Raw genomic sequence first — 22,844 nt, forward strand, 5'->3', positions numbered from 1 at the left:
CTTATGACCTCGGAGGACTTACAGACCCCCCTCTCCAAGACATGTAACATTTTTAAAATGTGTCACCTTTGAAATGGTTTAATTTTTATTATTAGTCGATATGAAAGAGAGAGGGGGGACACTACTGAAATCATCTAAATACTATGTCGTACAACTCTCTTAAATATAAGATTATCATTCACATGACAACTATACATAGATATACCTTCGCAACGTACCATCAATTCTATTACATCAATCACCATGTCCGTGTGTTCTATTATGTAAACACCAACAGACCAATGACGAAACTTGAGCTGGAAGCCATAATGTAAACAGTAAAGGAAGGGAATTGTGTATATGGTTGCTTAACGAAGCACTAAACAAATAATCATCACCATGTCTATACCTGATAAATCATGGCAGCCACCTTTCGTGGTGTTGGAGACATCGTATGTATATTTATGGAAGGTTATAATCAATTAGTTTAGCTATGAGGTTGTGTTTTGTCGCAGGCTAGGTCTGATTATGAGTGATGTTGAATGTTCAATATGAATAACGTTTCCAAATGGCGAAATGCACACGTTTTTACATGCATTTTCTTACCGTACGCTTGAATATAGCTTCCTCTCAGTATTTTACATCTTCTTTGACAGTAAGTTTTCATTCTTTTCAAAATTTTCATCTTGACTCAAGATGAACTTTTTATCTCAAGACTTGAGATAAAAATATTCAATCACCAGCTCTTCACATCCCAAAAAATATGCAGTTGTCAGGTACTCATCTTGCTAACCTGGGCAGTACAGTACAAAATGAACAAGATTTTGTTCATTTTTGCACCTACAGGTTACACAATGATGTGACAATCACATCTATATTTTTTCCCTGATCATCTGATGTCTCATGATCCTGCATGGATAGGAAGTTTTGTCTAGCATTATTGTTATTGTATCTGTAATCTGTTGTCATAACTAGAGTTTTTGGTAATTTAGAACAGGTTACTGTTATTTGTGATGTCTTCAGGTTCTTCCTCACAGTTGTGGTAATTCACTGCTGCTGCCAGATCTGGTTATCATGTTAAATGTGTTTTTCTGAACTTGTTTGGGTAAGATAAAGGCCTGGCATCACTTTTGATTATTGTCAACCCATACATCAAAGACCAGTGGAAGTAAAAAAGAAAACACATTAAAATCGGCAGCAGAATGAAATTCTAGGTATTACTCCAGAAATGCACACCTAAGTGATATATCAATGAAAAATTAAATATTAATTTAGTAGATTAAGATTTATAAATGAAATATCTGTTTTTTGTATTATTTTAGTTGTGCACACCTTTGTGATAGAGCATTAGAAAACTAAATATAAATTTTATAAATTATAATCCATGAACATAATATGCAATTTTCTTGGCAGAAATAAATATCAAAAAACCTTGCTACAAGCAAATCTACTAATGAACAAAGCCACTAAGACACAGTCCAGATGCCATGTTGTTGCCTGTCCATTCCAGTCACTGTCAGTTAGACGATGGCTTTCATGTTGTGGACCAGGTGTTCTCCAACTCCATGTGATGTCATTAAGCGCTGTTGCAAAGACAATAGGGCTTCCTTGGACTTTTTGAGAGAACACGGGTTTCTGCTGTTGTCTGTTAACTGTCCGAGGTATGATAATAATCAGGCCGTCAGCATCTGTGACGATGACCTGGAAGATCTTTAGAATTTGAGTTACCAAATTATTAAATATTGGTTAGGTTACATAGGTTAGGTTAGGTAGGTAGGTTAGGTTAGACTAGATGAATTTATCATCCTTTCATTTCATCGACCTTGGCATCTATCAAAACAAACATGATGTATTATTCAATTGCCGTGACTTTGTTCATTGATAAATCTATTTTAGCAACTTTTTTGTTATTGATTTCTGCCAAGAAAATCGCATATTATGTTGATGTATTATAATTTACAAAATTGATAATTAATTCTCTATTGCTATATCGCATAGGTTTGCTTTTCTAAAAATTCACCTTTTTTTGTGGAAATTAATAAAAAAAATTGCTAAAATTGATAAACTGTTAACAGCTAGGACATTGTTTTTGTTTGTAGTGGAAGATAAACTAGTGGAAGTCAGTTAAATTAATCTAATCTGAAGACCTCTAATGATGTTAAATGCATAGTCCGTAGGAGGTTAGGTTAGACTAGACTAATTTATTAGACTTCTGTTAGTTTGTCTTCGACAACAAACAAAAGCAAACATGGCATCTCATAGCTCACCGATGTCTGAGTTGTTGCTAGTGTATTGCTTTTAGCAAATTTTTTGTTATCGATATCCATAAAGAAAAACGTATATTATGTTGATGTATTTTAACTTTTATATGTTTATTTATTTATTTATTTATTTATCATTATTATATATATATATATATTTTTTTTGCATCCAATTTAGTTATGGACCAAAAGGTCTCCTGTCACCATGCTCCTCCTTTGTAATCCTTTATATGATCCTTCAATGAAAACATGATGGGACTACATTTGGGGGATCATACATAAAAGTGATTTGTAGTAGTCATGCAAATCAAGAAAAACTGTTAATCTTTATTCCTAAAGATTAGTTTCACCAAAAAATGGTGAAAATGGCAACATTTAGCTTTTTTGGGTAAAACATAATTCTAAAAGACACAAAAGCAAAGTTTGACAGGAATAATGGACATTTACTATTGTTTTGCAACAAAAAGAGTTGGAAATGACACTTGCTTGTTAAAGACAAAAATCATGTTACACAGTGTTATTTTCCTGTTTTCTGATGTTGTGGGTTTGAAGTTTGCTATAGAGAACTTCTTGTTGGTGATGTAACATGGCTGTTTTGGTGATGAGTTGCACCAACTGCTGCATGGTAGGGGGGCCAGGATTTGATTTTGAATTGTTGATGGTCTTTCCATCCATATATATTTTTCCATTATATGTTTTTCTGTATATTTTCTTGGTTAATTTTCCTCCGTTTTCTTTTTTGCTGTTTATTAGACTTGTTTTTTTTTTGTTTTGTTTTTTAAATTGTATTCCATGTTATTGTGGGGTTAAAAGCTGCTCAGTAGCATGCAGCTGAAACTTTAGGGTCTATATGGCGTGCCCCTATAGACCAGAGCCACATCATTTTGTCAGTGATAGAGGAAATCTCTATTCATAGAGAAATGATGCTACTTTATTATACTGCAACTGTCTCACCGTTATGCTGTCCCCCTACTCTTAATACTCTCTTGTACTACTTCTTTTGAATACTCATTTCCTTTTTTGCCAAACCCTGTGTTAGGGGAGAAAGAATACAGCCACTGAGCGTTTCCACTTGTCATAAAAGATGACAAAAAAGGGAAGGGGATAGGACTAGGCTTCCCACTCTCTGTACCCCCAAAGGGAACATTCCTAAAAAAAAAAAGCAAAGGCATAGGGTCTTGTAGGAGTTTTCCAACCGGAACCCTAAGGTTTGGGTCTTTTAATGTGCATGGATGTGGTACAGATGAGGGTAAAAGGGAAGAGATAGGTAATATGTTTGTGAGAAGAAAGATGGATGTATTGGCATTGAGTGAACTAAGTTGAAAGGGAGAGGGGAATTTGTGAGTTTGGGAGTGTAGTTGGGAGGGTGTAAGGAGTGAAGAGAGGACAAGGAAGAGAAGGGGTCTATACTAGTAAGTGAAGAGGTAGGTAAACATGTGGAGTGGAAGGAGGTTTCTTCAAGGTTAATGTGGATAAAGGTGAAACTGGGAAGGGAGATGTGGGTTTTTGTAAGTGCATATGGGCCTGGTAGTGATAAGAGTGCAGAGGAAAAGGAGGCATTTTTGGACAGATTTAAATGAGTGCATAGAGGGTTTAGGGAGAAATGTCAGTGTGGTATCGGGAGATCTCAATGTTAGGGTAGGAGATGAACCAATAGATGGAATGGTTGGGAAGTGTGGAGTTCTAGGAAAAAATCGTAGTGGAGAGATGATGATGATGTGTCTAGAGAGAGAGTTGATAGCAAATACAGTGTTTAGGAAGAAAGTCAAGCATAAGTATACATGCGAGAGGGTGGTGGATGGAAGAGTGGTTTAACCTTTTTACTCCGGGGCACATCGCATGTCTGGCAGCATTAGCTGCCCGACGTGCAATGTTGCGTCATAATAATTGCATTATAAAAAATAAAGTCACTGCTCAATCGCTCGTTCTCTTTCACCTGTGAATTTTGATAACCACAGAAAATATGATGAAGCCAGTTTAGAGAGAATGATGGTCACGCAGGTACGACTACAATAAATATAATCAAGACACCGACGTCGGCATCATCGCGTACCCCCTTGCTCCTCATGACGCCTGCGTAGGTGTCACCGTATGGAAGTGGATATAGGACTTTAATGGACTTTATAATGGCAACCAGGAGAAGAGTAGGAAGAGTTTGGAATGTACATGTTTTTAGGGAAGAGAGTGGGGAATATTGGATCATTTTTTGGTGGAAGGTAAGTTGAGAGTGGAGGATAAATGGAGAAAGAAGAAAAGGACAGAAAGTAGAGAAGTGCTTAGAGTAAATTGCTTGAATGAGAAAGAAGAGAAGGAGTACAAGAAGAAGCTGAGAGAAGAGTGGGAGGAACTGAAGGATAGAGTAGAACTATGAGTGGAGGAGGAATGTTTCAAGGAGGGAGTCACAAGATGTACAAAGATGGTGTGTGGAACAAAGAGGATGGGAAGAAATAGAAGGAAAGGTAGTGAGTGGTGAGATGATGAAGCAAAGAGGGTTGTAGAAGAGAAGAAACAAGCATTCACAGATTGGATACAAAGTAGGATGAGAGACTCATATGAGAGGTACAAAGAAAAGAGAAGTAAAGCATAGATAAAAGAGGCAAAGAGGAGAGCAAATGTGAAATCGGGTAAGAGAATGACAGAAAATTTTGAAAGTAATAAAAAGATGTTTTGGAAGAAAATTAAGAGTGGAAGAGGAGGCGAATCAAGTAGAGAAGAAAAGGTAAAAGGTCCAGTTGAAGAGATGATAATGGAAGAGACAGCATTAAGAGGAAGATTGGCAGAGTATTTTAGGGAGTTGCTAAATGTGAAGGAGGTTAGGGAGAGAAAGGTAGTTGCAGTGGGAAGCGCTAAGAAAATGACAGTGATGAATGAGGAACGTGGAGGAGAAATAAGGAAAGATGAGGTGAAAGCAGTTATTAAAATGATGAGAGCAGGTAAGGCACCCTGGTTAGATGGGTGTGATGCAGAATGTCAAAAAAGGGAGGTACAGTGATAGTGGACTGGCTGATGGGACTGTTTAATGTTTGTCTAAAAGAGGGTAAAGTGCTGGAGGACTGAAGGAGTGCCTGTATAGTTCCACTTTACAAGGGAAAAGGAGACAAGTGTGAATGTAGTAGCTTCAGAGGGATCTGTTTGTTGAGTGTAGTTGGGAAGGCATATGGGAGGATTTTGATTGAGAGGATTAGGAGAGGAACAGAGGGAGTAATTGGTGAGGAGCAGTGTTGGTTTAGGAAAGGTATGGGATTGTGTGGATCAGATTTTTGTGATAAAGCAGATATATGAGAAGGCTTTATGTAAACGTAAGGATTTTTTTTTTTTTTTTTTTTTTTTTTTTTTTTTGCTATTATGAATTTGGGAAAGGCTTATGACAGGGTAGACAGGAAGGCACTGTGGGAGGTACTGTAGATATGTGGGATAGGAGGAAAGCTCTTAAGAAGAGTCAAGAGTTTTTACAAGAGTAGTAGAGCCTGTGTTAAAATTAGAAATGGAGGAAGCGAGTGGTTTGAGGTAAAGGTAGGACTTCATCAAGGATGTGTTATGTCACCTTGACTGTTCAATTTATACATGGATGGGATGGTGTGAGAGGTAGACGCAAGGGTAATGGGACGGGGATTGAAAATGGTTAAAGAAAATGGAGAAAAGTGGGAGATAAGCTAGTTGTTGTTTTGCTGACGACACTGCGATTGTAGCAGGATCAGAGGAGGGATTAAGGAAATTAGTGACGGAGTTTGGGAAGGTGTGCAAAAGAAGGAAATTGAAGATAAATATGGGTAAAAGTAAGGCAATGAGATTTATAAGGGGAGAGGATGGCAGCAAATTGGAAGCGAGTATTAAGGGAGAGAGATTGGAGGAAGTGGATAGTTTTAGATACTTGGGTGCAACTGTGGTGGGAAAGAGAGGAGTGGAGATAGAGGTAGAATGAAAATTGAGAGAAGCAAGTAGATGTCTTGGGGGATTAAAAAGTAAATGAAAAGTAGACATTTGGAAATTGATGCTAAGAGGAGATTGTATGAAGGTCAGTGATTGTGCAGACAGCACTGTATCAGGTAGAAACATGGAACATACAGGAGGATGAATTTAAATGTGTTTGAGATGAAATGTCTGAGAAAGTATGGTAGGGGTTACAAGGCTGAATAGAGTGAGAAACAAGATGAGCAGGAGAGCACGTGTGAAAATGGAGTTGGTAGATAGGGTTGATAAAAGAGTATTGGAATAGTGTAGATACATGGAAAGAATAATGAAGAAAGATTAGTATAAGAGGTGTGGAAGGAGTGAACATGAAGGGGCAACCAAGGATGAGATTGATGGATGGGGTAAAAGGGGCATTAGGAAAGAGGGGAATGTCTGTTGAGGAAGGAAGTGAAAAGACAGGAGATAGAGGTGAGTGGAGAGTGGTGTATGAAAGATGCTGTGATGCATGAAAGGGAGTGGGTGGGGGATTGGGGGTGAGGGAGTATGTGTGAATGATATTTTGATGCAGCCCGAAGTGATTTCTCCCCATCTTCTCTTTTTCTGCATGAGGGGATGGAGAGGGGGGTCACTGATTAAATGAAGTGGCCTTGCTATGGATATGCTTTGTCCTGCTACATTGCTTCTGACCCAGGGCAGTGGGTGAGATGCAGGGATGACCCATCATTCAGGAGGAGCAAAGATAAGAGGGAGGGAGGGGTGGTGAATGGGAATGGAGTTTGTGGGAATGAAATGGGTAGGAATGGATTTATGTTTTTTACTTTGGCTACCTCCCTTGTAAGGGGGAAAGGCTGTTGGTATTTGTATGTATATATTTGTTCTTTTTCATATTCTGTTAGGTTGAACTTTCTTTTTAATTTATTTATTATTATTATTATTATTATTATTATTATTATTATTATTATTATTATTATTATTATTATTATTATTATTATGATGATGATGATGATGATGATGATGATGATGATGATGATGATGATGATGATGATGATGATGATGATGATGATGATGATGATGATGATGATGATGATGATGATGATGATGATGATGATGATGATGATGATGATGATGATGATGATGATGATGATGATGATGATGATGATGATGATGATGATGAAGATGATGAAGGAGTATAGGGAGGGAAAGGTAGTTGCAGTGGGAAGCGCTAAGAAAATGAGTGATGAGTGAGGAAAATGGAGGAGAAATAGGGAAGGATGAAGTGAAAGCAGCTGTAAAGATGATGAGAGCAGGTAAGGCACCTGGGTTGGATGGATGCCATGCAGAATGTCTGAAGAAAGGAGGTACAGTTATGGTGGACTGGCTGGTGAGGCTATTTAATGTTTGTTTGAGAGAGGGTAGAGTACTGGAGGACTGGAGGAGTGCCTGTATAGTTCTGCTTTACAAAGGAAAGGGGGACAAGTGTGAGTGTAGTAGTTACAGAGGGATCAGCTTGTTGAGTGTAGTTGGGAAGGCTTATGGGAGGGTCTTGATTGAGAGGATCAGGAGAGGAACAGAGGCAGTAATTGGTGAGGAACAGTGTGGTTTTAGGACAGGTAGGGGATGTATAGATCAGATTTTTGTGGTAAGACAGATATATGAGAAAGCTATAGGAAAAGGTAAGGATGTTTTTTGGGCTTTTATGGATCTGGAAAAGGCTTACGACAGGGGAGACAGGAAGGCACTGTGGGAGGTACTGCAGATATATGGGATATGAGGAAAGCTGTTAAGAGCAGTCAAGAGTTTTTACGAGAGTAGTAGAGCTTGCGTTAGGATTAGAAATGGAGAGAGTGAATGGTTTGAGGTATAAGTGGGACTTTGTCAGGGGTGTGTTATGTCGCCCTGGCTGTTCAATCTTTACATGGATGGGGTGGTGCGAGAGGTGAATGCAAGGGTAGTGGGCCAGGGGGTTGGAGATGATTAAAGAAAATGGAGAAAAGTGGGAGGTGAATCAGCTGTTGTTTGCTGACGACACTGCGCTTGTAGCAGGATCAGAGGAGGGATTGAGGAAGTTAGTGACAGAGTTTGAGAAGGTGTGTGAAAGAAGGAAGCTGAAGATAAATGTGGGCAAAAGTAAGGTGATGAGATGTACAAGGGGAGAGAGTGACAGTAGGCTGGAAGTGAGCATTAAGGGTGAGAAACTGGAGGAAGTGAATAGTTTCAGATAATTGGGTGTGAATGTGACAGGAAAGGGAGGAGTGAGGGTGGAGGTAGAATGTAGATTGAGAGAAGTGAGTAAATGCCTTGGTGGATTAATAGATATAATAAATAGACATCTGGGAACAGATGCTAAGAGGAGGTTATATGAAGAAGTGATTGTGCCAACAGTAATGTACGGGGCAGAAACATGGAACATGAGAGAGGAAGAGAGAAGGAGTTTGAATGTGTTTGAGATGAAATGTCTGAGAAGTATGATAGGGGTTACCAGGCTAGATAGAGTGAGATATGAGGAGGTGAGGAGGAGAACAGGGGTGGAAAGGGAGCTGGGAGATAGGGTTGATGAAAGAGTATTGGAATGGTTTGGACACATGGAAAGAATGAGTGAAGAAAGATTAGTAAAAGAAGTGTGGAAGGCGGAGGTGGAAGGAGTGAATATGAGGGGGCATCCTAGGATGAGATGGATGGATGGGGTGAAAGGGGCTTTACAAAAGAGAGGAATGTCTGTAGAGGAAGGATGGGAGAGGGCAGAAGATAGGGGTGAATGGAGAAGGGTTGTGTATAGATGAGGAAGTATGTATGAGAAAAAAAAAATTGACGCAGCCTGAAGGGATTTCTCCCCGTCTTCTCCTTTTCTGCATGAGGGGACGGAGAGGGGGGTCGCTGAATTTATGAAGCATCCTTGCTGTGGATGTGCTGTGTCTTGTGACACTGCTTCTAACCCAGGGCAGTGGACAGGATGCAGGGATGACCCGTCATCCAGGAGGTGCTAAGATAGGAGGGAGGGAGGGGAGTGGAATATATGGGAAATGAAATGGGTGGGAGTGATTTCAATGCCTTTTTCTTTTTTGCTACCCCCCCATGTAAGGGGGAAAAAGCCTTTGGTATATGTATGTTTATGTATATGTATTATTATTATCATTTATTATTTTATTATTATTATTATTGTTGTTATTATTATTATTATCATTATTATTGTTATTATTATTATTATTATTATTATTATTATTATTATTATTATAATAATAATAATAATAGTAATAATAACAATTGATAATTGATAATAAGAAGGAGCTAAGATGAAAGGGATGGAGGGAGTGTTAGTGAATGGGGGTGGAATGGGTGGGATTGGAATTATGGCTTCTGATTTTGGCACCTATCCCCAGGAGTGGGTTCGGTCACCTGGGCAAGTACCACAATCCTTTCACGACATGCACTGTGGTTTATTATTGAGTTAAGTGGTTGGAATCGAGAGATGAAGCCTCTTAGGGTTAATGTAGTTGTTGTTGTTGTTGTCGTTCCCTAGACTGTCTGTCCAAGCAGTCCCGTCTCCCCAAGGAATGCCATAGCCGAAACTGGGTTTTCCCACAAATCCTTTATAGAGTGTATGTTGTGTTGTTTGCGTGCATGATTGTGTATAATGCAGTCTTCCATTATGTGTTGTATGGTATGGGGTGAAGTGTTACATCCTGGGCAGCTGTTCACAACGCGGTCATCCAGCCTCTTCTGGTAGCTCAGAAGTGCTGGGTGGTGACCGCACCGCAGTCTGGCCAAGTGGACTCTGTCCTTTCGTGGGAGAGAGGATTCAGAAGGGTGGATATCAGGGGGTCTGGCATGCAGCAGTGTGTTGTCTTTCAGTGTGTTAATGGAGTGGTGAGTGATATGATTATGAATATGTTTCCGGAGGCTGGTATTTGGTGGTTGTGGAGGAAGAGAAGAGAGTATCTGTGCGTGATAAAGGTCTTTGGGTGTTGTTTTAATGTTTCTTGGTGTGTGTGGGTGTTCTGCTATGTAGTGTAGCAGGTGTGATGTGTTTGTGGTGGCTGCGGCAAGTGTTTGTGTGCCTCTCATGTCGAGGTGGTCCTTGACTTTGAGGACTTTTGTTTCATGGTGTAAATGGTCTGTAGGTGTTGTATTTGTGCAGCCTGTAATTGTTTTTAGGGCTTTGTTTTGTATGATTTGAAGGGCGTTGTGGTGTGTCTCACTGAGATTAGGAGCCCATGCAGGACTCGCATAATTCAACACTGAGCGTATACATTGTTTGTATATTGTTATATTAGTTTCTTTGTTTTGTCCAAATGTTGTTCCAGTGATTGACTTAAGTGCGTTAAGTCTGGGTGTGCATTTGTTTTTTATGTTTGTGATGTGTTGTTTGAAAGACATGGATGTATCGTATGTTACACCAAGAATTTTCGGTGTGTTTGTGTGTGGTATTAGAGTGTTGTTGATGTAGAGATGAGGTATGTATTTGTGTTCTTTTGTCCAGTTGGTGAGAAGTGTTGCTGTAGATTTGGTTGGAGCTATTTTGAGTCTGTTTGTGATGTAGTAGGTGAGTTGTATATGTTTGTGATTGTATAGATTGTTTTCTTTATTTGTGTTTGGATTGTAATTATTTCAGTTGTAGTATCCATGAGTGTTTGTATGTTATTTCTAGGTTTGTTGGGGAAAGATATACTGTTGTGTACCCTTGTCTTTTATTGCTGTGGAAATGGTGAATGAGGATATTTTTATTTGTGGTGCCAGTTTTGTTTCTTGAATTGGTGCTATATGTATGTTGTGCATGTGTTCAAAGTGGAGCAGTTTTGAGTGTTAGGTTCATTATGTTAATTGGTAGTATGTTTAACTTGTGTTTTGTGTTGATGTGTTTGTGGGTGTAAGTGTTGTTGTGTTTTGGTTGCAGCTCAAGATCTTTGTGAATGTTAGGTGGAACTGATAGTGGAACATGTGTTCATTTGATGAATGTATGTGCATAGTGTATGGATTTATATCATGTTGGTCATATGTAAGGGCCTGGGTTGGTTTATATGTTGCTGGTTGATAGAAGGAGATATAGCAGGACAGGTGCTACTGACAGTATGTAGAATTGAAAAAAGAAAAAAAGAAAAAGAAAATAGGGGTATAGGAAAGGGAGATAGTTGGAAGTTGTGTGGGAGAGAAATAAGTGACTCTGGCATGGTCCAGAGACCAGGTTCTGGTCCCTCGGAGCCACACCTTCTTGAGGAGTTGGGTTATGCTGTGTTCATTTGTTATCTGTGTGTGGAGCTTTGATAACTGGCCTCCATCATCACGAAGTGGTTCCATCCTCTCTTCATCAGCTAGATGTATGATGCAGCTGCTTGTAAGCTGAACACTGCAGCACCTAATTTTTCAGTTCTGAAGGAATAAAAGTGGTATAGAATAAACATAAATCATGTAGTAATGGCAAGGTTCAGATAAGGGTGTTGTGGATATTGGAGGGATTACTGTGTGTAGATTGTTCATATATTATGATTCATAAAATAATAAAGGATGTATATACATATATATTTTTTTTCAGAATGGGAGATGTAACTTTAGAAATGTATTGGAAGCATGCTCCAAATACTTGCCGTAACTTTGCTGAGCTTGCAAGGAGAGGATACTATAATGGGTGCAAATTTCATCGAATTATCAGGGATTTCATGATTCAAGGTAATTGGAATTTGTGTTTGGATGTGATATATATATTGCACAGTATTTTTAGTACATGATAGGGATGTGAATATGTTTATAAAAGGATGGTTATGATGAACGTTCTTGCTGTATGCTTTAACTAGGTATATATTCCATCTGCTATGAGGGAGTTTTGTTAAGCGAAAGGAAACTCTCAGTGTACTGAGTTTTGTTGCTGCCCTCTCTCAAAGGTAAAGGTATCCCTCTCAGGTGGCCTTATTTTTTATTTCTTGACTCTCTTATTTCATGTTCATAATTTGTATTCATCATTTATAGATTTTAGGTCTTTATCTTATGACCCTATGAGGGGGAATGGGTGGGGGATGCATAATTATAAGGGGATGCATAACTCAAAAACTTGAAAGTTTTGATGAAAATATTATAGAAAAAAAGTGTCTTGGTGATGAAATAATGTGTCATAGATTGTCATATATGTTGAGTATGAAGCCAGTAATGGCAGCTGGACACATCATACGTATAGGGAGTGAATGTTCTGTTCATGTTACCAGGAAGCTCAGCTATCGGTCTGTTTTAGCACTCGTTTTGGTAGTATTTTAGTGTCATTTGTGATCGTACATTTTCCAAACTTGTGTTCAGACACATTATTTGTGATTTTTTCAGTGCAAAGTTTAACCCTTGCAAGAATGTCCCTGCTGGAAAAAATGCAAGAAGACAGGAATAAGAGAAGACAAATCACCGTAGAAATGAAGTGTGAAATCATTGAGAAGCAAGAATGAGGTGTGAGTGTGGCTGACCTAGCATGCACATGCAATTGGACTATATCAACAATTTGCACTATCCTCAAGAACAAGGACAAGATTAAGGAGATAGATGCTTCAAAGGGAGAGACAATATCGATGCAACGACCACATATTTTTGATGATGTTGAAAGGTTGCTTCTCATATGGATTAACAAGAAGTAAATGCAAGGTGACACTATTAACAAGAGCATCATTTGTGAGAAGGTGAAAGTAATTTTTGCTGACCTCATTAAGAAAATCCCAGTAGCAGTAACAAAGAAGCATTCAAGCCAAGCTGTGGGTGGTTTGAGAAGTTTTGAAGAAGAAGCAGCAGCATCCACAGCATTGTGAGGCATGGTAAAGCAGCAAGCTCTGACACAAAGGCAGCAAAGAACTTCATCAGTGAAGGAACCTTATGGATTCTGAGGGTTACCTGTCACAGCAGGTTTTTAAGTGTGACCAGACATATCTTTTCTGGAAGAAGATGCTAAATCAAACCTATATAATGCTGGAGGAGAGGTCATTACTCAGCCACAAGCCAATGAAAGACTGTCTCACACCACTGTTTTGTACCAATGCAAGTGGTGATTTGAAAGTGAAACTGCTGCTCGTTTATCATTCAGAAAGTCCACAAAGCTTCAAAAATTGTAAAGTCCAGAAGAACAGGCTGTGATGTGGAGGCCCAACAGCAAGGCTTGGGTGACACATGACATTTTCAATGATTGGATCAATGAAGTGTTTGGTCCTTCTATGAAAAAATATTTGCTTAAGATGAATTTGCCACTTCATTTCTTGCTTGTTATGGACAACATTCCAGCCCATCCTTCAGGTCTAGAAGATGACCTCCTTGATGAATTTCAACTCATCAAGATCCAGTTCCTAGCTCCCAACACCACTCCTGTACTCCAGCCTATGGACCAGCAGGTCATCTCAAACTTAAGAAGCTCTATACTAAAGCGCTATTCGAGCATTGTTTTGAGGTGGCTGATGGGACCAATCTCACTCTCAGAGAGTTTTTAAAAGACCACTTCCATATCGTTGCAAAATTTCCAGGCATGATTTCATTCTGTTAGATATGCCTGATCATCTTATTTTTTCATGAAGTAACTTGAGACTGGGAAGTTCTTCAAAGACACTGAAATTATCATCAATTCCTTGTATAAATATGCTTAACTGGGCTACATCACATATGTCAGTTGATTCACCCAATGCTAATGAAAAGAGAGTACAAAAATGGACAAAGTCTTTCAGTTGCTGAGACACATGAGAGAATTCCTCAGTACATCTCGTAACAGTCTGCTTTGGTATAGCAATTTCATCTGCTTTTCTTTCATTGCTTTTATTACCAAGCACAGAGTGAAAGGTATAAACATGATTGAGAGAATACAAAGGGCAGCAACCAAACTGGTCCCCGGCCTGGCAGATAAACCATATGAGGAAAGACCAAAAGTACTGTGTCTACCAACTTTGAAAGATCGAATAGAAAGAGGTGACATAATTACTGTGTTCTGGTCACTAAAGGGGATAGATTGCATTGATAAAAGATATCTGATTAAAGATGGGAGAGCTTTAAGAGGTCATAGAGGTAGATAAAGAAAGACCATATGTCAAAAGGATGTGAAGAAATACAGTTTTCCATAAAAATGTATAAATATGTGGAATAGCTTAGAGGATGATATAGCCCAAGCTCAAACAATACACAAGTTCAAATGTAGATATGATATTTGTAAATCAAACATATAGATTAAGTAGGAACTGTACATGAATTTGGGGTACGTTAGAAAACTAGAGAATAGAAGATGGGACCCAATGAGCATTGCCCCTTTCCAGTATACTACAATTAGGGAAATACAATTGGGTAATTATTAACAGACATGTCACCAGACAAGCATATAAACAAAATAGTCGGAGGAACCTACAATTTACTAAGGTCAATAAAGGTGGCTTTTATTTACTTGGATGAAGTAATGGTAAAAAAAAGTGTTAGTTACACTGATAAGACCATGATTGGAATATGCTGAGACACTATGAACACCAAACACCATGATTGGAATATGCTGAGACACTATGAACACCAAACACAAAAAAGAATATAAAGAAGTTAGAATCCAAAGAGCAATGACAAAGATGGCCTCAACACTTTCAAAATTGACATACAAATAAAGGTTGTCTAAACTGGAACTACTAACCTTGGAACAAATAAAAGAAAGAGGAGATCTGTTGGCCATTTACAGAATCATGAAAGGCATGGAAATCCTTGACAGAGAAGACTTATTAAAGTAGGATAAAAGGAAAACAAGAAAACATGAAAAGAAGCTCAAAAAGGATAGTTATAGAAGAGATCTGAAAAAAAAAAAATCCACATAGAGTGGTGGATGTCTGGAACAAATTGGATGAAACAATAGTGTGTGCAAAAATCATACAAGAATAGAACAAACTAAATGCTGAGAAATGCAAAGATGGATCACAATGAGCATAGCTCCCCTTCCCGTATAATACAACTAGGTAAATAAAACTGAAGAAGATAGAAAAAATATAGTGAACCAACAAAAAGAAGACTGGATGTAAGCAGGGTTGAATGACCATTAGGTGTCATCCCAAAAAAGAGTTGCAACATGGAAATGCTGAAGTAATCAAAGGTATGAAAATATTGCATCTTAAGGGTTTGCAAAAGAAAGTGGAATACTAGGTAGAGGTATAGATTTGGAAAGAGAAACAAGGTATAAAAATATTCTAAGAAATCAGGAGATTACAGAACTAATAAATGAAATTATAGATCTGAAAGCTGAATACAGGGCAATGTATAAAGAAGTGATTGAGCTGAAAAGAAGAAATGTTGAAACAAACAGGGAGCTTAATGATCTATAAAAGGAATTAAGCATAATCAAAAGTGAGAACAAAAGAATGAAAAATGAAGATACTAACAAAAATGAGGCTTTGAAAAAAGAAGTAAAAGGAATAATACAAACAGTAACCAAGAAAGTTGGAGAAACACTTCAAGTCGATTTTCACCAGAGAAAAAAAAATGCAACATCGGGATGAAGAGAGAGAAATTACCCCCCCCCCCTTGAGGGAAATACGAGTAACATGAAAAGAAATAATTGATTGAATGATGAACCTTGATGTCAGGAAATTGCATGGCCTGGATGGAATAGCAAATTGGATATTAAAAGAATGTAAAGAAGAACTAACAGACAAAATATATAACATAATAAGTTGCTCACTCAAAAAAAGGAAAAATACCAGAAGACTGGAAAAATGCTGATATTGTACCAATTTATAAAAGAAATAAGGAAGACCCAACAAATTACAGACTGTTTCCCTCACAAGCATGGTAGCTAAAATTTGTGAAAAAGTTATAAAAAGTAGATGGATAAAACATCTGGAGAACAAGATCCTAAATCTGAGACAATTCGGATTTAGTCATGGAAGATCATGTACCAGAAATTTGATCTGTTTTTACTCAAGAATACTAGACATAATACAAGAAGGGATGGATGGGCTGATTGTGCATTCCTAGATCTACAAAAAGCTTTTGATAAACCTCCTTATATAAAACTATTAAGAAAACTGGAAACCATAAGAGCGATACTAGGAAAACTACTAAAATGGATGGAGGACTTTTTGCACAGAAGAAAAATGAGGGTAGTGCTCAGAGATAAGAGTTCTACTTGGGAGGAGGTAATTAGTGGAGTTCCACAAGGATCAGTATTGGCTCCAATAATGTTTGCTATATGAATGACATGGACGAGGGTGTGGAATGTTTCATGAGCTTCTTTGCAGATGATGCAAAATTGTTAAAGAAAGTGAGTACTGAAACAGACTGACTCTCTACAGGGAGATCTGAACAGGGTCTGGGAATGGAGTCCGAAGTGGGAAGTGGACTTCAACAGAAAGAAATGTAGCATAATGGAATTTGGAAAAAGTATAAAAAGGATATCAGGACAATATAAAATTGGTGAAAAAGAAGTAATGAAAGTGGGATCTGAAAAAGACCTGGGAGTGATCATCACAAAATATATGTCCCTTGACAAACATATAAACAAAATTGTCAGCGAAACCTATAACTTGCTAAGATCAATAAAAGTGGCTTTTACTTACATGGATGAAGAAATGGTAAAGAAATTTTAGTCACATTTATAAGGCCCAAACTGGAGTACCCAGTGAGACTATGGTAACCCAGTACTAAAAAGAATATAAAGAAAATTGAGAGAATCCAGAGAGCAACTACAGAGATGGCCCCAACACCATCAAAACTGTCATATGAAGAAGGATTTTTTCAAAACTAGAACTCACCTCTGGAACAAAGAAGAGAAAGATGTGACTTGTTGACCATCTATAGAATTATGAAAGGTGTAGAAATCCTTGATAAAGACGACTTACTAAATTGGGATAAGAGAAACGCAAGAGGACATGGAAAGAAACTCAAAAAGGACAGTTATAGTAGAGACCTGAAAAAAACAGCTTTCCCCACAGAGTGGCAGATGTATGGAACATACTAGATGAAACAATAGTGTGTACAAAAACAATACAAGAATTTAAGAGGAAATTAGATATGGGGAGATAGAGACAGGACACCAGGAGCGTAGCTCCCCTTCTCTTAAGATAAAATGAGGTAAATACAACTAGGTAAATACACACACATATGAGATGATGAAAAAACTCCTCGAAATCCTTCTATGTCCAAGATTGGAACAAATTGGATGAAACCATAGTGTGTGCAAACACCATACATGAATTTAAGAGCAAACTAGATACTGCAAGATACAAAGACGGGACACCAAGAGCGTAGCTCCCCTTCCCATAAGATTCAACTAGGTAAATAAATACACACACACACACACTGTTTTTGCACGGAGCCAAGAATGGGAAATGAAGTTCAATACCAAAAAATGCAAAGTAATGGAAATAGGGAATAGCAGCAAAAGGCTATCCTTAAACTATTTCTTGGGAAGTGAACCCATTGCAAAAGCAAAAGAGGAGAAAGACATTCTGTCACCTGACAGACATATCAGCAGAATTGTGGGAGAGGCATATGGACTACTGTAGTAGGTTAAGGTGGCATTCCACTATGTGGATCAGGAGATTTTGAAAAAATAATCAAAACCCTTATACATCCAAGACTGGAATATGCAAGTAGTATGGTTCCCACACAGATTGAGGGACTACAAAGGGCAGCAACCAAATTGGTCCCCAGCTTGGCAGATAAACCATATAAGGAAAGACTAAAAGTACTGGGTCTGCCAACTTTGAAAGATCAAAGAGAACGGTGATATGATTACAATCAGTTAAATACTACACGTGTGCACACACACACACACACAGGAGAGGTAAAATAAAAGAATATTGTAATTGTTATTTATAAGTCATGTCAAATTGAATGAATGTGATATTTAGTCATTTTTACTTTAATCCTTTTGTATCCCAAAGGGATTTCTCCCCATCTTCCATATTTTCTGCACAAGGGGATGGAGAGGTGGGGTTGTCAATTAAATGAAGCAACCTTGCTGTGGATGTCTGGTGTCTTGCTGCATTGGTTCTGACCCAGGGTAGTGGGGAGGAAACAGGGATGACCCTTCATCCATGAGGAGCTAAGATGAGAGGGAAACAAGGATGGTGGATGGGAGTGAAATGGGAGTGGGTGCATGCTTTTTGAATTGACTACCTCCTGTATAAGGGGGAAAAGCCTATGTTATATGGAGATATACAGTACTACCTCTCATTAACAGACTAAAAGGGGGGTAACGGTGTCCATTGATGTGAATAATCCGTTGATTTGGAGTGGTTTTTGGGGGGCATAGTGATTGCACGCACTAAACAACTGCACCAAAAACACTGAAAATACAGCGAAAACACCACAAACACAGCTAATTAACATCTGTTAATGAGAGGTAGTACTGTAAAGATAGAATTTTTACTCAAAAGTATTTTTTTTGTCTTTGTGTGCAGTTCTAGCTGTCATGTAAAGTTACACAATTTAAAGACTTAATCTTTAACATAAAAAAAACTAGACAATAATTCTTAGTTTCACATAATTTTAATAGAAACTTATGTTTATGGGAAACATGTTTGAACAGCAGGCCTCACCAACTTTTGATCAAATATTGTTAAATCAGTCACTGAAAATGAGGTAATCACTATGGTGTGGTGTGACATTTGTATTTTATTTAGATTGAAGTTTGAACCTTGTATTTAGAATTGAGTGGTGGTGGATGGGAGTGGAATGGGTTGGAGTGGGTATGTACTTGGCTACTTCCCACATAAAAGGAATAAAGCCTTTGGTATATAGATAGAGTTTTAGAAAGAAGTTAATCCTTTTATACTGTTTCATTAATTAGTTTCTTTAGTTTTATTGAATACAGGATTGATGTGTCATCAGTTTTATTCTTACTTTCACAGGAGGAGACCCAACAGGTACTGGGCGAGGTGGGGCATCAATATATGGGAAACATTTTGCTGATGAAATCCATGAAGATCTAAAGCATAGTGGTGCTGGTTTGATCTCCATGGCCAATGCAGGACCAAATACCAATGGGTCCCAATTCTTTATTTCTTTAGGACCCACACAGTGGCTTGATGGAAAACACGCAATTTTTGGTAAGATGCTTTACTGTTAACTCTTGATCTTGTGATTTGATATGTGGAAGTACAATATATGCATGTTATAAGTATTCCCTTAGCTCTATAGTGCCCATTTGGTGGCAGAGGGGCTAGTGGACCTGAGGAGTATATTGGGTGGTTGAATTGTATACTGAAAAGGAAGTTAATAGTTCCATTGTGGTATTATGACTAGAAATGTTAAAGGTTAGTTTGTGTTTAACCACATTGTTCTGATGTAATTGAATTTTTTTCTGGGTAATGCTAGACAATTTTATTTAGCTGTGGGGAGGACCATGTATTGAAGGGATTAAATAGAGGTAAGGAATTACATTACAGAGTTATTGTTTTTTTTCCCTTTTCTTTCAGGTCGAGCTCATTCAGGAATGCAGGTTGTAAAAAGAATGGGTCTTGTAGAAACAGATGCCAATGATAGACCAGTGGATACTATTAAGATAAAGAGAGCTTACATCAAGATGAATTAATGTTTTCCAGTGCTTTTTTTCATTTATCAATTTAATGCCCATTATTTCTGCATATAATGACTTATGAACAAATATCTTTAGAAATACTCCATTTTAGAAAGATGGAAGTATACTGCACATGATGATCTCTATTTTGATACAGCAGGCATCTCATATTACAAGTATGAAACTGAAGGTTTGACCATTTTTAAGACTATAAAACCAGCATTGGATTCTGAAGTACATTTTCTTAAATAAAGTGATTTGAGCTATTTTTGTTTGTGAATCATGAAAATATGACAAAGTTCATAATGTGTCACAATATAATAGATTATACCTAAAAACTACAAACCTGCCCAGATAAACTAGAGCAATGGCTCAGAAATAGAGGCTTTACCCCAGAAATTATCAGTAATATTGCTCACTTCAGATGACCATGAATTGAAAAAGTACCCATGAAATTAAATGGCCAAACCCTTCTTTTGGAAAGGAACCCAAAAATTCTTGGCCCCAGTTTTAATACTCATATGACCTTTATCCCACACATTGAAGATGACAGTAAAAGAAATAATACATACATATACCAAAGGCTTTTTCCCCCTTACATGGGAGGTAGCCAAAAAATTAAAGGCATAAAAACCACTCCCACCCATTCCATGCCCAACAAACTCCACTCCCATCCACCCTCTTCCCTCTCTCTTATCTTAGCACCTCCTGACAGGTCATCCCTGCATCTCGCCCGTTGCCCTGGGTCAGAAGCAGTGTCGCAAGACACAGCACATCCACAGCAAAGTTGCTTCATTAAGTCAATGACTCCCCCTCTCTGCCCCTCATGCAGAAAAGGAAAAGAAGGGGAAAAATCCCTTTGGGCTGCATCAATTTATTTTTCACATATACTCCTTCACCCTCCATCCTCCATCCACTCCCCTCATACATCACAGCATCAGCCATACGCAACCATTCTCCATTCACCCCTGTCTTCTGTCCTCTCCCAACCTTTCTCAACAGACATTCCCCTCTTTTCCAGTGCCCCTTTTACCCCATCCATCCATCTCACCCTAGGTTGCCCCCTCATGTTCACTCCTTCCACCTCTACCTTTCACACCTCTTTTATTAATCTTTCTTCATTCGTTCTTTCCATGTGTCCAAACCATCCTAATACTCTTTCATTAACCCTATCTCCCAATTCCCTTTCCATCCCTGTTCTCCTCACCTCCTCATTTCTCAATCTATCCAGGCTAGTAACCCCTATCATACTTCTCAGACACCTCATCTCAAACACATTCAAACTCTTCCTCTCTTATGTTCCATGTTTCTGCCCCATACAGTACTGTTGGCATAATCACTCCTTCATACAATCTCCTCTTAGCATCAATCCCCAAATGTCTATTTCTCATTACACTTTTTAATCCCCCAAGGCATTTATTCGCTTGTCTCAATCTATATTCTACCTCCACCTCCACTCCTCCCTTTCCTGCCACATTCACACCCAAGTATCTAAAACTATCCACTTCCTCCAGTCTCTCACCCTTAGTGCTCACTTCCAGTCTGCTGCCATTTTCTCCCCATGTACATCTCATCACCTTACTTTTACATACATACACCAAGGCTTTTTCCCCCTTTCAAGGGAGGTAGCCAAAAAGGGAAAGGCATAAAATCACTCCCACCCATTTCATCCCTAAATACACTCCACACCCCTCCCACCCTCCCTCTCATCTGAGCACCTCCTGGATGACTGGTCATCCCTGCACCTTGCCCACCGCCCTGGGTCAGAAGCAGTGTCGCAAGACACAGCACATCCACAGCAAGGCTGCTTCATTTAATCGGCGACCCCCCATCTCCGTCCCCCCTTGCATATAAGGAGAGGACGGGGAGAAATCCCTTCGGGCTGTGTCAAAATTTGGTCACACATACTACCTCACCCCCCCACCATTCCTCCTCATGCAATCACAACATCATCCATATACAACCATTCTCCACTCCCCTCTGTCTTCCGTCCTCTCTCGTCCTTCCTCAACAGACATTCCCCTCTTCCCCAAAGCCCCCTTCACCCCATCCATCCACCTCATCCTAGGACGTCCCCTCATGTTCACTCCCTCCACATCTGCCTTCCATACCTCTTTTACTAGTCTTTCTTCACTCATTCTTTCCATGTGTCCAAACCATCCTAATATTCTTTCATCAACCCTATCTCTCAGCTCCTTTTCCACCCCTGTTCTCCTCCTCACCTCCTCATTTCTCACTCTATCTAGCCTAGTAACCCCCACCATACTTCTCAGACACCTCATCTCAAACACATTCAAACTCCTTCTCTCTTCTTCTCTTATGTTCCATGTTTCTGCCCCATACAGTGCTGTTGGCACAATCACTCCTTCATACAGTCTCCTCTTCGCATCCATTCCTAAATGTCTATTCCTCATTACACTCTTTAATCCACCAAGGCATTTACTCGCTTCTCTCAATCTACATTCTACCTCCACCTTCACTCCACCTTTTCCTGCTACATTTGCACCCAAGTATCTAAAACTATCCACTTCCTCCAGTCGCTCTCCCTTAATGTTCACTTCCAGTCTACTGCCACTTTCACCCCTTGTACATCTCATCACCTTACTTTTACCCACATTTATCTTTAGCTTTCTTCTATCACATACTCTCCCAAACTCTGCCACCAACTTCCTCAATCCCTCCTCCGACCCTGCCACAAGCGCAGTGTCGTCCGCAAACAACAGCTGGCTCACCTCCCACTTTTCTCCATTTTCTTTAACCATCTCCAATCCCTGACCCACTACCCTTGCATTCACCTCTCGCACCACCCCATCCATGTATAAGTTGAACAGCCAGGGCGACATAACGCATCCTTGACGAAGTCCCACCTTTACCTCAAACAACTCACTCTCTCCATTTCCAATCCTGACACAAGCTCTACTACCCTCATAAAAACTCTTGACAGCTCCCAAAAGCTTTCCTCCTATCCCATAAATCTGCATAACCTCCCACAGTGCCTTTCTGTCTGCCCTATCATAAGCCTTTTCCAGATCCATAAAAGCCCAAAAAACATCCTTCCCCTTTCCTATAGCTTTCTCACATATCTGTCTTACCACAAAGATCTGATCTACACAACCTCTACCTGTCCTAAATCCACACTGTTCCTCACCAATTACTCCTTCTGTTCCTCTCCTAATCCTCTCAATCAAGATCCTCCCATAAGC

The 22,844-nt window shown here is 39.0% G+C and overlaps 1 protein-coding gene across 1 annotated transcript; it reads left to right on the top strand.

Moving 5' to 3' along the window:
• Nucleotides 1–270: 270 nt before the first annotated feature.
• Nucleotides 271–19,907, top strand: Cypl (peptidyl-prolyl cis-trans isomerase-like 1 Cypl). The gene is made up of 4 exons (XM_076190133.1): nucleotides 271–431; nucleotides 11,680–11,813; nucleotides 18,974–19,171; nucleotides 19,541–19,907. The coding sequence occupies exons 1-4, from the start codon at nucleotides 379–381 to the stop codon at nucleotides 19,654–19,656; spliced, it is 501 nt and encodes a 166-aa protein (XP_076046248.1). The 5' UTR covers nucleotides 271–378; the 3' UTR covers nucleotides 19,657–19,907.
• The last annotated feature ends 2,937 nt before the right edge of the window (nucleotides 19,908–22,844 follow it).

The sequence above is a fragment of the Oratosquilla oratoria genome, chromosome 9 (genome assembly GCF_046742065.1).
Source record: "Oratosquilla oratoria isolate Oo_2021 chromosome 9, ASM4674206v1, whole genome shotgun sequence".
Lineage (NCBI taxonomy): Eukaryota > Metazoa > Arthropoda > Malacostraca > Stomatopoda > Squillidae > Oratosquilla > Oratosquilla oratoria.